The 17,143-nt window shown below is 31.3% G+C and overlaps 2 protein-coding genes across 2 annotated transcripts; both read right to left on the bottom strand.

Annotated features, from left to right (window-relative positions):
• Positions 1 to 5,558: 5,558 nt before the first annotated feature.
• LOC144545109 (putative membrane metalloprotease ARASP2, chloroplastic) lies at positions 5,559 to 9,490 on the bottom strand. The gene is made up of 3 exons (XM_078293690.1): positions 8,817 to 9,490; positions 7,198 to 7,578; positions 5,559 to 6,114 (listed from the first exon to the last, which is right to left on the bottom strand). The coding sequence occupies exons 1-3, from the start codon at positions 9,381 to 9,383 to the stop codon at positions 5,797 to 5,799; spliced, it is 1,266 nt and encodes a 421-aa protein (XP_078149816.1). The 5' UTR covers positions 9,384 to 9,490; the 3' UTR covers positions 5,559 to 5,796.
• A 974-nt stretch (positions 9,491 to 10,464) lies between these two features.
• LOC144545314 (GDSL esterase/lipase At5g55050-like) lies at positions 10,465 to 15,330 on the bottom strand. Its single transcript, XM_078293904.1, has 5 exons — positions 15,045 to 15,330; positions 12,431 to 12,561; positions 11,656 to 11,886; positions 11,307 to 11,556; positions 10,465 to 10,790 (listed from the first exon to the last, which is right to left on the bottom strand). The coding sequence occupies exons 1-5, from the start codon at positions 15,289 to 15,291 to the stop codon at positions 10,573 to 10,575; spliced, it is 1,077 nt and encodes a 358-aa protein (XP_078150030.1). The 5' UTR covers positions 15,292 to 15,330; the 3' UTR covers positions 10,465 to 10,572.
• Between the last annotated feature and the right edge of the window lie 1,813 nt (positions 15,331 to 17,143).

The following is a 17,143-nucleotide window of genomic DNA, read 5'->3' as shown; positions in this document are numbered from 1 at the left end:
GTGTTTTTCTAGAATAGCAATTCATTCTATTACCGTCAGCATTTTTTACCCTCACAGCTAGTGATAAATTTTTATAGTATTGCAATTTATTATTTTTTGGTTTGAAAATTCATAGTCATGCATCTGTAATATTCTAAAAAGTTTTAATAATGTAAGTTCCTTAATTTTTTCTATTGTACCTTGTATCGTAAACTGTTCAAATTGATCAGATTTTATTAAGGGAAGTAGCTAACAGTCCTCCAACTCCAATCCTCCAAAAATTTCCGGATATTTTCAACTAATTTTATAAACATCAATACTAAATTCTGTAAATATCAATACTAAATCCTGTAAACTAATTCAACAAATCCTGTCAACATAAAAATGCGTGAAAGCTGTTAAAAACACGTAACAGCTGTTAAAAACGTATGAAGGCTGTTAAAAACACGTGACAGCTGTTGAAAACGCGTGACAGCTGTTGAAAACGCGTGACAGCTGTTGGGGACCACCTTCTGTGAACATACACATAGTATCTTGTAAACATACACATATTATCCTGTAAACATACATATTGTACTTGAAATTATAGCAATTGAAATTATGACAATTGTGGCAGTTGAAAGCGTGTCAAAACTAAGCTAAAAAAGAAGGCTTTTATACACAGAGATTTTTTAGGACTGTAGCCCGGGAGACGTTACATTTTCTCTTTATTAAGATCGTCAATTCAATTTACATTGGTCAATTCACATGTATTGTACTTGTTTAATACTCCACATGCTTTTATGAATGGAAATATGGAATATACTGGTACCCTGTTAAAGTCGTCGATCACTCACTTTGTTGGTGCAAGTTTGGGAACATATATAGTAATTAATTAATGAACGGATACGAGGATATTCCCAAAAAAAATATTCAATAAAGTTTAATTAATTAATTAGAAATTAATTCTCTAGGAAATATAAGATGGATGGATTTGGTAATTTTTTGTCCAAAGTTCTAATATGGAAAAAAATTTCCAATAGTTCAATTGTTTATAAAAGAGTCATACTAGTATAATATCAATATCATTTTGAATAAAGATTTTTATCCCCCAATCTATTTCCCCCATTCATCCCCCAATCAATAACTACTTGTGGGACCAATAACTAACTGCACTTCATTAATTACTTGGGGGACCACCTAATATTTGATAGATTTTATAACTGACGCGTGCAAATCTGAATACCTATGCACGCAAGTGTTAATATATAATACATCAAGTATTCATACCTAAGATATTAAGTACTTCGAAAAAAAATCTGGACACATTGCACACACATTTTTTACACGTTTTTAGAGTTGGATTTTTTTTCCGTTCAATCTCTTCAATATTTCTGACGATATGTGAGAAAATTTGCAAATCTAAAATCATGGACGTCTTCTACGTAATTTTCTCTTTCAAATGAGATCCATGATAACGTACTTTCGGGTTGTCCGTCGTGCAAGTATTCATATCTTGTCATGCAAGTATTCATATCTTGTCGAGCAAGTATTCATACATCGTCGTTCAAGTATTCATATCTTGTAATGCATGTGTATATAATTCATGTCTGAAGTGTTTGTACCTAACATATTTTATCAATTTTTTTCTATATGATACAAGATGACGTTTGAAAAATATTAATATTAAGTAGTGCAAGTATTTATACATCGCCATGCAAGTATTCATACCTTGTCATGCAAATGTTAATAGTTTATGTATCAAGCGTTTTATCTAAAATGAATACTTACACGACAAGGTATTCACGACGATGCATGAATACTTGCATTACTAGGTATAAATACTTTTACGACGAGGTATGAATACTTTCACGAATGACAGCTCGAAAATATGTCATCATGGATCTCATTTGAAAGAAAAAAATATGTAGAAGATGTCTATGGTTTTAGATTTGCAAATTTCCTCACAAATCGTCAGAAATATTGATGAGATTGAACGGAGAAAAAAAAAACAACTCTAAAAACGTGTAAAAGATGTGTGTGTGATGTCCAGTTTTTTTTTCGAACTACTTAGTATCGTAGGTATGAATACTTGATATATTATATATTAACACTTGCGCGCATATGTATCCATATTTGCACGCGTCAGTTATAAAATCTATCAAATATTAGATGGTTCTCAAGTAATTAATGAAGTGCAGTTAGTTAATGGTCCCAACAAGTAGTTATTGACTGGGGGATAAATGGGGGAAATTGACTAGGGGATAGTTAGTTGATCCCTATCATTTTAGCTTATATAATACCAACTTCAAAATCTAGCAAATCAACTTCAAACGACGAATCATAGCTGTATCACTACTTTATTAGTTGTGCATTTACATACAAAATTTATAATTTTTCGAATTTATTTAGTATCAATTCAAGTGGTCAAATGTGGGAGCTTTTAAGTTAATTTTAATGCATTCATTTTTTTTACTATTTTTTACCGCTTGACTTGATACTAAAATAATTCAAAAAAATATAAATTTTTACATGTCAACACATCACTCATAGAATAAATTGGTTTTAACGGTTTGGATTCGTCGTTTGAAGTCTAACCACTAAGTTTTGGAGTTGATGTCACACCGATGTCATATATACTAGCCGGTCTCTTTGTAAAATCTAATCAGGGCCATAATTAGACTAACTAATCCTTATTTGTATCCAAACCTAAACGGCTAAACCATTGAATGGACATTTTTTTTTTCATAATGTAATCATTTGAGTCAAATTATTATTATTTCTCCATGTATAATATATATAGTCTGTATATAGAAATGATTCTCAATATTCACCAAATTTAATTAATTCATGATCTGTTTAAAAAATTGAGATTAATTTATTATTTTGGTTAAAATTTTGACTTTTTTTTACTGTCAAGTCTAAAAAAAATGTAAGATAATATTTGTAGATTTTCCTATTTTTCTTTATTGAGCAAAACTGGGTGTGATGTGCTCACCAAGAGGTGTTAGTGAGCATATCTTCAAAAGATTATCGGATTGACTTCGAACTACAAATTCAAACTGTTGAAATTCATGTACTTCGTGAGTGATACATGTACATGCAAAAAATTTAAAGTTTAGAATTCATTTAGCATATGGTTAAGCGGTCAAAAAAAGATGAAAAATTAATACATATAAAACAATTAAAAAAAATAACTTATAAAATGTTCATTGTTTTGACTGCTTGATCATGTTTTAAATGAATTCGAAACTTTAAAAAAATTGCATGTACATGCATCATTCACAAAGTACTTAAATTTTAATAGTTTGAATTCATAGTTCGATATCAACCCGATAATCATTTGAAGGTGTGCTCAGTGCTCACCAACCCCTCTGTCACACCCTAGTTTTGCTCTTTATTATAATTAGTCAATTCTAAATTAGCAATGACTAGAACGTGGTACAATATTCATTGGAAAAAAAAAATGTAAGATAATATTTTTAGTTGTTCCTACCTTTTTTTTTATTAAAATTAGTCAATTCTAAACTAACAATGACAAGAACATGAGACTGACTAGATTCAATGAACAAAATGTAAGATAATATTTTTTAAAACTTTTTCCTACTATTTATTCAAATTAATCAATTCTAAACTAACTAATTCTGCATGTTAGCGACAAGAACATGGAACTGACTAGTTCTCGTTGAATCATGAAATATCTTATATTATATTATCTTCACACGTGTGGAATTGTAGAATTTATGACAGAATTAAATGATTGTACCTATCACCACTAAAGAAGATTTCTCAGAACAATTATCTGAAACCCATTCTATTTCAAAATTGTTTCTTGACTTGACTTGGCCAAGGGCACGTGTATACATGTATAGCCAACAGATGAGATATATGTATTGACTAATTTAATTGGAGGAAATTAATTGGATCAATAAAATTGTGTTGAAATGGAAATTTTGGTTTTCAACTGTAAAGTTTCAAAACATTTGACAGTTCACGCGTGAAGTAACTGTCAAAAGAAATTAACTAAATATTTAAATTTTCATTTGAATCCTTTTAAATATTACAAATGGAAATAATTTTCATATAACATAATTTAAATTATTTTGGTGGAAATAATTTTGTTTTTCTGGTTGGTTCAATTGGGTAAAACGCCTTGCTTTGAATGAGCAACCATAATGGACTTTTTATATATATTCCAAAAAGTACGATTTTATATATGAGGAGTGATCCGATTACATTCTTTATTGGTGACATCGAATTACATCATATGTTTACAAAGTCTAAACAGTTGATCAAAACCGTTCAACTTGTTGGATATGTTAAAATTTGCTTGCAGATCAAATTTTACATTTTTCTGAATTTTTTTACTATTTATTAAGATTGGTACAAAAATTCAGCAGTCTGAATATAGCGATTTTGTTAAATACTTAATAAATAGTAAAAAAATTTCAAAAAATGCAAAATTTGATCTACAAGCACATTTTAACATATCCAACAAGTTGAACGGTTTGGATCGACTGTTTGGACTTTATAAACTTTGAAAATGGAGAGTGTAATTCGGTGTCACCAAAAAAGGGTGTAATCGGATCCCTATATATACATAGAGAAATGGGCTATGATGAGTTTCGAAGTAAGGATTTTGTTTTACTTCATGCTCATACTTCTATTTTCAAAGATCAAACAATTGATTCGAATTGCTCAATATATATAATATCCATATTGAAATGTGCTGGGAGACTAAATTTTTTTTTTTTTGAATTTTTTTTACTATTTTTTTAGATAGATAAAAAACCCGTCGTTTTTTGATGGATTATGAACCATAAAAAACAGTGACTTTCAAATATTCTAAAAAAATAGTAAATAGTTTTCAAAAAATGTAAAATTTGGTCTCCTAGCATATTTCAATATGGAAATCATGTTGAGCGGTTCGGATCGCATCTTTGAAGTTTCAAATATAAAAAAAATAAAAACGTGAAATAAAACAAGACTCTTACTTCACAACTCACCATTACCCAACTTTATATATATCCAATCCAGTTGTTTTGAACAAAGAAAATAGTTTTTTAGATTATTTTTGTTTCCTTATTAGAAAGAAATAGCACTAGGATCCATTAACAATATTGGAATAAATTGGCAATTTTAATATTGCTTTCTCAATCAAACAAAAAGATAACAAAAAATATATATTTTTTCATTTTATTTATAAATCAGTTGTGCATTAATTTTCGTGTTGAATATCATTCCATGTTTCATCAAATACTGTCAAATATGGACATTATAAAAAAAAAAAAATCATTTCCAATTTTTTTATCATTTTTCATGTGTATGATATGCATAAAATATAAGTTATATTTTAATTGTTATATCTCAAAATTATGAGTTATTTTTTAACGGTTATCAAAACATTATATTTTTTTAACGGTTATCAAAACTTCAAAACTAATGCATCCACAAACCTCCAAAATATTAAATTCAGACAAAGATATTTACAAACATCTTGTAGAGCACATGGAATAGTAGATTTCATATTTAGCTCCATTTATCATTGAATAGAAAGCATTTGCAAGTGCCAAAAATACAACAATGTGATTTCTGTAAAATAGAGAGACAAAAAAAGGTTTCTGAAATGAAATAAGAGGGTTAAGTACAAATCCATGCTTCAAATGAAACAAATTTGAACCTCATTTGCTCCTGAGGAAATGAAATTGTTGTGAATTTCTCTGCAGTGTCAAAGTTGAATACCAAATGAAAGAGACCTTTAGACCTTTACCTAATTTAACCATAAATCAGGAAAACCATTTCTCACACTATCTACAATCACACACCTTGCAAAAAAAATCATAACATCTCTCTGATGAAATCTAGGTTTAGTGTGTCTCTAACAATAAGAAACAACCCCAACATTACAACCAACAACACACCTGACGAGGTGATGCTCTGTTCAACTTCTCTTGGAATCCTTCTGCCTCCTCTTGCCGCCTCAACTAGAAGCAAAGCGAGGGTCCCACCGTCCAGAGCAGGTAAAGGAAGGAGATTGATTGCAGCTAAGTTGAGGTTGATTATTGCAGCAAATTGGAATAAACCGTCAACACTCGATTTTGCTACCTCAGCACCAACAGCTATAATCGCCACTGGTCCCGAGACCTTCTCAGCTGACTGGAAAAAAAAAATGATTAAAAACCAGAGTTAAAAATAAATTAATTAACATAATGTCTTTTCTTCCATATTATTACTATGCATAGCACATATGGGTTTGTACTATGGATCAATATCTTTGTTTTTAAAGTCCAAACAATCAATCTGAACTGTTCAACACGATCTCCATATGAAAATTTACTTATTCACTAAATTTTACATTTTTAAAATCTTTTTACTATATTTTAGATAGGTAGAAAATCACTATTTTTCAATGGTCTAGAATTTTTAGATCAAATGATATTCTACCTATCTAAAAAAATTCTAAAAAATGTAAAATTTGATCTACAAGTAAATTCTCATATGGAGATTATGTTGAACGATTCAGATCGACTGTTTGAAGTTTGAAAATAGAGATATTGATCCATAGTATGGAGCAATATGTGCTATGCATAGTACCATAGCTTCACACCCAAATTAGATACAATATTTAAACAATCCAATATTTCTAACATGTGAATGTGGATATTACTGTTTTATTGGTTTAATGGAAACATTTATTCAATTAAATGTACAAAATTTTGCCTCTCCAATGTAAACAATACGTATTAATCCATTACATAAATAAAACCAAACAATATATTTGTTTAGATGTTGGGTCAGTGAAAGAAGTTAATTCAGATTTAATAAACTAAATTTAGTCTTAAAGGTTTGTTGTCTGTGTAAATTACTATAAATGCCAGGTTCAATTGTATATATGACAGATAAAGAAAGTCATTTCCAAAAACAATAATTAAAAACTAAAAACCATTGATTTAAAAGTCACTGACATTCTTCCCATTTACCCTCGAAAATAGACTAATTAAAAGACTGACATTTTTCATGAAAAAATACATATTTTTTTTTTTCACTAAAGGGTAAAATGGGTACTTTATAAATTTAAAATATGTTTTAATTATAAAGAAAATAAAATGGGTAGTAGGGTAAATATGATATTATGAACATTATAGAGGGGAATATGTAATTTCGAAGTTTTTAAGGGGTATAGATAAAGTTTTCCCTTCAATTAAAAACTTGAAACCATTGATAAACTTAAAAAGTTACCTGAGAAAAGTTCAAAAATGTCTGTTTAAGCCCTTCAAAAACTGACCCTATCAGGAATACAAACTCTCTGGTAGCAAGAGATGTTGCCTCGGCCGGATTACTTGCTTTCAGCCTTGTAACACGAAAATTAGGCGATAACTGCACCCCAATTCGTCCAGTACCATCCTGACTCAAATCAGGGGTGATTGTCAAGTCCAGCGGGTCAGATGACCCGCCTCGTAGAACTTTTACTTTGATGGATTTTTCGGGGTTGGATTTAATTACGTTGACTAGATCAGAGACAGAAGGAGAAGAAAGTACGATGTCTCCAGCAAGGAGGCCTGAGCGGGCCCCAGCTGAACCTGGTCTGACATCTGGCACCAGTACACCTGGCAAAGGTTCCTATATCATAACATATATTCATTATATTGTTTAAAAAATTATAAAGGTCTGACAATAACAATCCATTTAATAAAACCAAATCAGGAAGTAACAAGGCTGCTATCAAAATCTGAGGAAATTGTGGTAGTTAGAACAGTACTGGTACATCACATTTAGTTATTACTTAATGTAATGTACCAGTACTTAAGTCTCAGGAATTCATCATGTGTCTTTACTGGTATATTACATTTAGTTGCTTTGTATCTGGTAATGAAACTTAAACCAAGCTGCTGAAACCCTAATTAGTTTCACTTTGAACATTTTATAAAAAGAAGAGAACAACAAATGGGGGTCAAAACAATTACCCATACTTATAACAAACCAGGTACAAATCACAAAAGATAAATGTACAAGAAAGCACTGGTACACATAAAACAACCACTAATCTATTGCTCATTAACCGTTCAGGCTTTTGTACCAGGACATTAAGTACCAGTCTAGTGGTACTGGTAAGGATTTTAGACTTGAAATGTCCAGCTAGTAAACTATTTCCTTTCTCTATTTCACTAAATGATCAGGTACTATAACATTCTAGTAGCTGCTTGGTTGTTAAGTCCTAGGTTTGTGATACTGGCACCAAGCTTGAATCAAATTCAGGTGGTACGGGCCGGAGAGTACTCAGTAAAGCAGGATGGTATGGAGAAGTACCAGTACCATTCAGGTGGTACAGGCGGTAGAGTACTCAGCAAAGAAGGTCTATTTTGGTCAAATGTATTTTCAAATACAAGTGGTACCCAGAAGAGAACCCACCTCAAATTTCAATTTGACCAAAATAGATCTAATTTTGGAACTTATTTTTGCTTCCAAATAAGAAAGTAGCAATTAAATCGGAAAATTCAACTACTTGGTACTGATATACAACAGCATGTATGAACCAAATTTCATCAAGTGTACTAATTACCTAAATTTAATGTACCAGTAAGAGATTTTATACCTGGACAGGGAGATTTCATCAATTGTACTAATTAGGTCAAATTTATTTCAAATTCAGGTGGTATCCAGAAGAGAACCCGCCTCAAATTTCAATTTGACCAGAATAGACCTAAGTTTTGAATTTATTTTTGCTTCTAGAGGGTGAGAGCGTACTCAGTAAAACCGGACTTAAATCAGAAAATTAAACTACTTGGTACTGATATACACCAAATTCATCAAGTGTATTTAATAAGTAAATTTAATTGTACCAGTAAGAAACGTTATACCTGAATAGGGAGACCAGTAGTGAGAGATTGTGTGAAAATCAGAAAATATGCAAAGGCAATATTCGCCACAACACCAGCTGAAACAACAACAATCCGATCCACAACCGGTCTATTCCTTAGCAAATCCGGGTCGTTAGAGGGTATACCACAATCCGGATCATCAGCATCAGGAAATGCAACAAACCCACCAAGAGGAAAAGCCCGGAGTGAGTACTCAACCCCATCTTTCGGGTACACGAACCGGGCTAACACGGGTCCAAACCCGATAGCAAACTTGCTTACATGGATCCCTTGCAATGTTGCAGCCAAGAAGTGACCTCCTTCATGAACTATAATTATAGCAGTGAGAACAGAAGTGGCTTGTATAACTGGTTGGAATGATTCAAACAAGGCACGAGGCGGGTGGTACCGATGAAGGTACCGATGGTTGCACCGAAGGGGAAGGAGAGGAGGGAGAGGAGAGGAAGGGAAGGAGAGAGAAGAAGGGTGAGATGAAGAGAGAGAGTGGGAGAAAGGAGGAGTTATGGGGTGGTGGAGATGAGGAGAGAGAGAGAGGTGCATTAGCATGGTGAATTGTTGTGGTGATGGTTTTGAATTGGGGTTTGTTTCTGTGGTGAAATGGTTGGATGGGGAAGAAGGTGAGAAGGGGAGGAATGATTTTAGAAAGATAATCCATTGATTTAATTTTTTTCAAGTAGGGGTTTTGTGGATGGCAAGTGAAGTGACAAGTGAGACCAGTTTGATTTCACACTTTTGAGTTTGGATTTTCATTTCCTGTCCTCATAAATTTCAAAATACTTCAATAGTCAATATTTTTCTTTTTTGAAAATTTATACATATACCTATCATAACCTATTCGTTTAGATATTTTTCATCAAAATATCTAAAATAGTTATTTCCTTATCTAAACTCACTTATTTTTATTAATATCCCCATTATCTAATTTCAAAATAATATTTTAAAAGGCAATTTTGCCCTTATTTCTGGGTTAACCCTTCTCCTTTTCACATGTTTTGAGTTTTGTTTTCATTTCCTGCCCTCATAAATTTCAAAATTACTTCAATAGTCAATAAAAGTTTTTTTATTATTTTGTTTTAGGTCCTAATTAATTATGGTATTAAGTAGGTCTGCGTTTCTAGGTTTCTAATTTTTAAAATGTGCAGGTTACTTTTGAATTTTTTTAATTTTTCAAAATGTTATAAAATAAAAAATTCGGGCCATTGATAATTGATTGTAGGAGGATTGGAATTATGCAAAGTCTGCGCACAACTTTTGTAATTAATAAATTTATTAATTAGTACTGCAAGCCCAATCTGCGCCTTAGGCCTTTTTGTACTGGGCTTTGGGCCCATTAAGGTTAAGGGAAGAAACCCAGCATTTTTTAGGAAATATTTCATCTTTCAAGCAATATTTTATTAATATAGAGCCTGATAAACCATGGATTGCTGTATATTTAAATGCTGTAAAATTTTTGACAAAAATCAATTACTACACAGAGGAGACCAGTATAATAAAATGTTCTTTTATCAATATAATATTTCTAATATATTTCATGTAGTCATCCGATACACAAATATTTCTCTTATAAAACTTATAAACTGGATATAACTTATCATAAAAATAACTGAGAAGCAACATATATCACCATATCTATCAATCTAATTCTATAAACCTATAAGAAAATTACTAAATATGTAATATAGCGATCAAAATGATACTTTCAAGTGCGAGATTATAGCTACGCAACGATAATTAATTAAGATGCCAGTTGCTTTATGCTTAGAGGGTAAACCAACGGTGCTGATCCATCAAACGCAGTGCTCACAACCATCCTAGCCGTTGCCTCGGTCGGGTGGTAGAAGTCCCAAAATATGTGGTTACTTCTGTCGGAACAATAGGTGGCAATCGGGAGGCATGCAACCTTCGCATTCAGGTCTCCCAATCCACAGCATGCCGACTTCACTTCTGCGAAACCTATTCAACACATCAATGTTTAGTTTTCAAATAGAAATGAATTTAATTATGTTTATACTGTAACGTTGTTTTTATTTTTATATGCTATACTCATTTCCTAAATATATTTAGAGGTTGTCATGTAATCAAGAATTCATATCAACTAAAGTAAAAGATTATTTCTGTTTAGATCCAAACCGTCCGATCAAAATCTGCACGAATATTAAAGAAAGCCTGTGCATTCCACCATGGACAATATTGGCTCGGATTCTAATCGGACGGTCTGGATGTAAACAGAAATATTATGTTACCTCAGAGGATATGGACTTATATATATCCTTACCAGTACCTGAAATGCCTTCTAAAGGCCTTGCTTTCTCAACTAGAAAAAGTATTTAGCCATTCATCTTTAAATATTACTACATACTTGTATCAGTATATTAGAAAATCTCATTTTCCTTATATGAATGTTATATTCTACGTTTCGGAACCGAAATCAGTAATCTTTCCTTGATAAAATTCTAAATTGGATTGTACCATAAGCAGATGGTTGTTGGATGTATTGCAGCAAAACAGTGCTTGTGTCGAGGAAGGAGTAACTCATGTCAGTGAATTGTGTGCTCATCTCATTTAGAAGAGAAGAAACTGCCTGGTTATAGAGGACAGAAGCGGCATTTCCTCCTGCGTTGCATTCCTTTGTCTTGTTTTGCTCACGCAAAGCAGGGGTGCATCCAATTGGCCCTGTGCCGATGAACGCGAATCTCCGTGCACCTAGGTTGTATATTCTCTGAAACATTTTTCACAAAAATTACATATTTTGGTGTCTTCTTTTTTAAAAAGAATGTAAGTGGAAACATTAATTTAATGCTAGAGATCAGACAGTCACCTTTAGTTGGCCCTGTAGAGTAGGAATAATCGAATCGACAAACTGTTGTGGTGTCGCTTTGTTACCGGAATTTGATTTTGCATAATTTAAAAGCTCATTGCTTCCTATAACAATTGCAAAAACTGATTTGGAAAGGTGATCTTGTGCTTGTACTGTGCCGAGTTGTTGTACTATTGATCCGTATACTGTCGAGTAGTAGTCTATTTGCTGATCAAAGGTTATACATGTACCCTGAATAAACAGAATTGTTGAACAGTTATGATCAATATAATAATATTTCTTCATATTTTACTGCATTGAGTTCTATATATGTGTGACTACAGTACTATGCATAGCGCATAATATTGATCCGTACTATGAATTAATATCTCATTTTTAAATTTCAAACAGTCAATTTGAATTGTTTAATATAATCCCCATATGAAAATATACTTTTAGATCAAATTAGACATTTATTATATTTTTTTCCCTTTTTTTAGATAAGTAGAAAATTACATGATATAAAGATTGTGAACCATTCAAAAGTAGTGATTTTCTATCTATCTAAAAAATTAGTAAAATAATGTTTAAAAGAATGTAAAATTTAGTCTGCAAGTAGATTTTGGCATGGAGATCATGTTGAACTGTTTAGATTAATTGTTTGAATTTTGAAAACAAAACTATTGATCTATAGTACGGACAATCCACGCTCTGCATAGTACCATAGCCCAACTCTCAAGGGTGACATAGAATACATCATTTATAAGTGTAATTTTGTAAAATGATTCCTTCTTACCGAATTTGTGGAGTTCAAAACGCCGGCACCACCTGAAGCAAAACTGACACCAGTGAGATACACAGAGGTGCTGTTCGATTTGGAGGAAAGAGACAGGTACGGCGGCGAGGTTTGCAAACCGAGATTCTGAGCTGAAAACAATCAATTTTTCATAAATTCAGGGTGTAAACTATAATTTCAGAAAAGACATTAACTGTTTCCAAAACAGTTATGATTTTGTGCACAAACACATGAATTCTACATCAGTATTAGGGACCAGTAAGTATAACTTAATTCCTATATAATTAAATGAAAGTCTACATCATGAGTGATTAATTAACAGGACACCTCCGTTTTGGGGAAAATGGAGAGTAAAGTTTATGAAATTTCTTTCTCTGCTGGGGACCTGGGGTCTTAGTTACTGGAGGCAATTAATGTATATGGGTCATGTTTTATGTTTTCTATTTAATGAACAATGTTGACTTCTTTGACTTTATGATTTTTTCTGCAACTTTTCAAGTTACAACTTACACCAGACAGGATGCATGTTTCCTATTTTTGTATACCATTAAATCAAATGTGAAGAATTTTATTTAAAAAAAGTGATGGAGATGTGCCTGTTGCATGTATTAATTGTGCATTGAAGTATAAATTAGTCAGTAATAGTTGGGTTGGTGAGTAAAGGTATACATTAATTTAATTCTTAAAAATGGTATTGGCATTTTAATTTTTTTTTTTTTTTTGGAAAAAGTTGTTTGCAATTGGTATAAAAGATCTTTTAACTTTAATTAACCCACAAGTGTCATGCATTATAAAAGCTTGAGTTTAATAAATTATGAAATATATATTTTTTATTTCAAAAAGAAAATTGCAGAGGAGATGTCAAGACTACTAAAAGATTATTCCTAAAAATGGTATTGGTATTTAAAAATGTAAAACTATTTAAAGTTGTTTGCAATTGGTATAATAGGTCTTATAACTTTAATTAACCCACAAGTGCCATGCATGCATTATAGAAGCATGAGTTTATTAAAGTATGAAAAGTATATTTAACTGTATTTCAAAAAGAAAATTGCAGAGGAGATGTCAATACTCAAGACCATTAAAATATTATTAGGGTCTCTATCTGCACATATTGTGGAATACTACTTTGTGAGGCCACAAATAAAGCTATGCATGCAAATATTGGTTGTGAAGCTTTCATGAATAGTAACATATAGATATGCATGCATGGAACTAGTTCTTATAAGGAACCCAAAAGGAGATGTGATATTAAATAATTTCTAAAGTGGATTCCCATAAAATGCATAACAGAAGTGTACACATGAGATGTCATCTAAAAGGTAGATGCTACTATGATAACTACAGGGAACCAATGCAGAGGTGTAAATAGATCAAAACTTTCTCTATCAAAAGAGAGAGAGAGAACATACATGTCAACAAAAAAATTAGGAGATTTAATGATATATAATAAATACTTATATAATTATTATAACATTTCATTAGGACCTGTCAAATCATTGCAGTTGGCACTCTTTTAAGTTTATCATTAAATGAATGATGCATACAGTGAACATACAGAAACAAAGATATTTTCAAAATTCGTTCCTTTTTTCTCTCAAAAGTCAAAACAGACAAAATGCTTAAAACTATCAATTGTCTAATGCTCACAAATATCTAACTAACATACAAAGTTTGGTACTTAGTTATGATCAACATCAATTTTCCAGTTTGGTACTTAGTTATGATCAACATCATTTCCACTACTAATACAGTAATATATACAAGTAAAACTAGGGTGTTCTTAAGCTCACCAAGGTATTTAGTGAGCTTAACTCTAAAATATATTATATTGCTTTCAAACGACAAATCCAAGCCATTCAAATCCATCTATTTCACAAGTGATGAATTTACATGCAATGATTTTAAGTTGTCGAATTATTTTAATATAAAGTCAAGCGGTCAAAATTAGAATGTTTATAAATTAATTTTAGTGCATTCATTTTTTGAACATCTTTTGACCACTTGACTCTATACAAAATTAATTCAAAATTCTAAAAACTTTACATGTAAATTCATCACTGATGAAGTAAATAGGTTTCAACGGTTTGAATTTGTTGTTTGAAGCTAATCTAATAGGTTTTGGAGTTAAGCTCACCAAACACCTTGATGAGTTTAAAAACACCCTAGTTCTACTCAATATATACTACCTAAACAAAAAGAGGATATATATAATGTGTGTTGAGTTCTTTATCACTGTGAATGTATGCTAACAACTTTTGATGGGTAAAATAGGAAAAAAAAGATTCATCTCAATACTTGCAAACATTACTTCCATACAGGGTTCTAAATAGCTAGTAATAACTACGCAATAGCTGCGCTATAACTTTTTTGGACCTCAAAAGCTATAACGATATTAACTGCATTTCTTTTATAATAATTCTAAATAGCTTGCTATGGTTGCGCTATAACTTTTTCGGATCTTAAAAGCTATAGCGCCGTAATTGTTATTTAGAACCTTGCTTCCCTATCTAATTATAGAATGAAAATTTTGGTGCAAGCTAGAGTCTGAAGAGAAAAATCCATATAGCATGCATATAAATGCATGAAAATTAAATAGAGAGACACTAGTTACCTAAGAAATCTGCAAAGTTCTTGCCATTGCTGAAGCGGCCAGTGGCTCTGCGACCGGGATAGTCGACTCCGTTATGAGGGAAGTTAGCTTTCAGCAAAGAGAGTTGCAAATGGTTGTTGTTACCTACATCTGCTAATGAGTCTCCAAGTACATACACTGCTGGAACAATTCCTTGTACATTATTACATAGCAATAGAATGAAGGTTATATATATTATGGTGCAATAATAGGTCATGTTAGAAGCCATGGTTGTAAGAGAAATGTGTGTGGGAGAGAGAGATGTTTTGGAGTTTGAAATGTGTGGTCTCCCTCTCTTTTTATATATAAATCAACTCAATGTTTAAATGGAGAGGAAGTGGAGAATCATGGTCAATATATTGATGGGACAGATATCAAGTCAACATTGGATTGGTAACTTTTTGTTTGTCAAATAAAAGCGTATTGTACAGAAATAAAAATTAAAAAAATATCACATGAGCCACGATTTTCATTAAATTAATTATCATAATGAATATTGATGAGTATGGTTAAAATGTTTAATTATTTTTGTATTTCAATTATGTCTCACATTTTTATATTGATTTATTTCCAAATTTTAAAAGTCAATAATCTGAACTATTCAACATGATCTCCATATTAAAATGTGTTTGAAGACCAAATTTTATAATTTATGAAAAAATATTTACTAACAATATCACTCTTTTTGGATGGTTCAATAATCATCCCTCACAATCTTATCTCTGTTTTAAACTCAATACGATCAATATGAACCGTTCAATGTGATTTTTATTTTAAAATGCAATTGGAGACCAAATTTTATATTTTATGAAAGAAAATTACTATTTTTTTATAGAGATACAAAATCACTGTTTTTGGATGGTTCAATCATGCCTCAAATGAGGTGTTTTGGAGTTTGAAATGAGGTTGTGTCTGTCTCTCTTTTATTGATGGGATACATATTAAGTCAACAGTAGATTGGCACCGTTCTATTAGTCAAATAAAAGAAGAGTAATACACAAGAAATAAATAAAAAATATATATATATATAGCACATGAGGCATGAGTATACTAAATAACATTATCATGATTAATTCTTGTTATACCTTTCAAAATATATGTATCTATTTGTCAACAATTTTCAGTTACAAACATGTGCTTGGGAGTTGAAAGGAACAAAAAAAATGTATGATTAAGAGATTGTCAGCAATGATCTATAAAAGAAAAATAATAATAAAATAATTTTGGTACTTATATTTAATGACAGCCTCAAATATATATAATGCAAAATATATATATCTGTAATTCATAAAGGCAATAAACCAAAAATATCAGAATTAAAAATCTAACATATTACCATTTAATCCGAACTGGTCAATAATAAATTCAAGAATAATATTGTATATAAACTAAATAGTAATGCCATATATTGAACTAAATAATAAATAAATAAAAACTTATGTTATAACTGAAGACCCTATATATCTATTTAATTTTCCAATTTTTGACATCGTTGTTATTTTTTTCCTGTTCAATGTTTGATCAAATTTGCGAATGTAAAAAGTGATTATTGATGAGGGTACATCAGCAGAAATTTCTATTTTCGAGTATATCGATATTACTGATAGAAGGATCCGCGAAAATATGATCTGTATTATGGATTTGTGACGGTGCACCTTCATACATGATATATATGATGATCACATGTTTTTTTTCTCAGTTTTCTGAAAAGTTCCCTTTTAATTTGTTTGTTAAACAAACAATTAAAAAATATTGAGCCTTTAACATAGTACTGGTGTGAAATATATCTCTAAGCCAGTAGTACTGACTTGGCCGGCCACATGATGTGATAAATGTGCCTCCACCTGTGGCCGGGAATCAGAAAATAACGCGGTATATGGTGGGGTCCATGAAACAGTACAATGCATGCTATGCATTCATGTTTTCACATTTGTTTCACACACACATAAAAAGTAAGGTGATATTGTGTTGACTGTTGAGTTAGAGAAGCTCAGTTCGGGTTGAGAAAAAGAGAAAAGGATGGGGCGCCGACAAATGGAATCTAAATCTCACTTTCTCAAATGAAAATGCATGACACATCT

This window comes from Carex rostrata, chromosome 27 (genome assembly GCF_964058835.1).
Source record: "Carex rostrata chromosome 27, lpCarRost1.2, whole genome shotgun sequence".
NCBI classification, from domain to species: domain Eukaryota; kingdom Viridiplantae; phylum Streptophyta; class Magnoliopsida; order Poales; family Cyperaceae; genus Carex; species Carex rostrata.
Note: the sequence above shows the minus strand (reverse complement) of the source record. Positions and strands in the feature narration are given on the sequence as shown.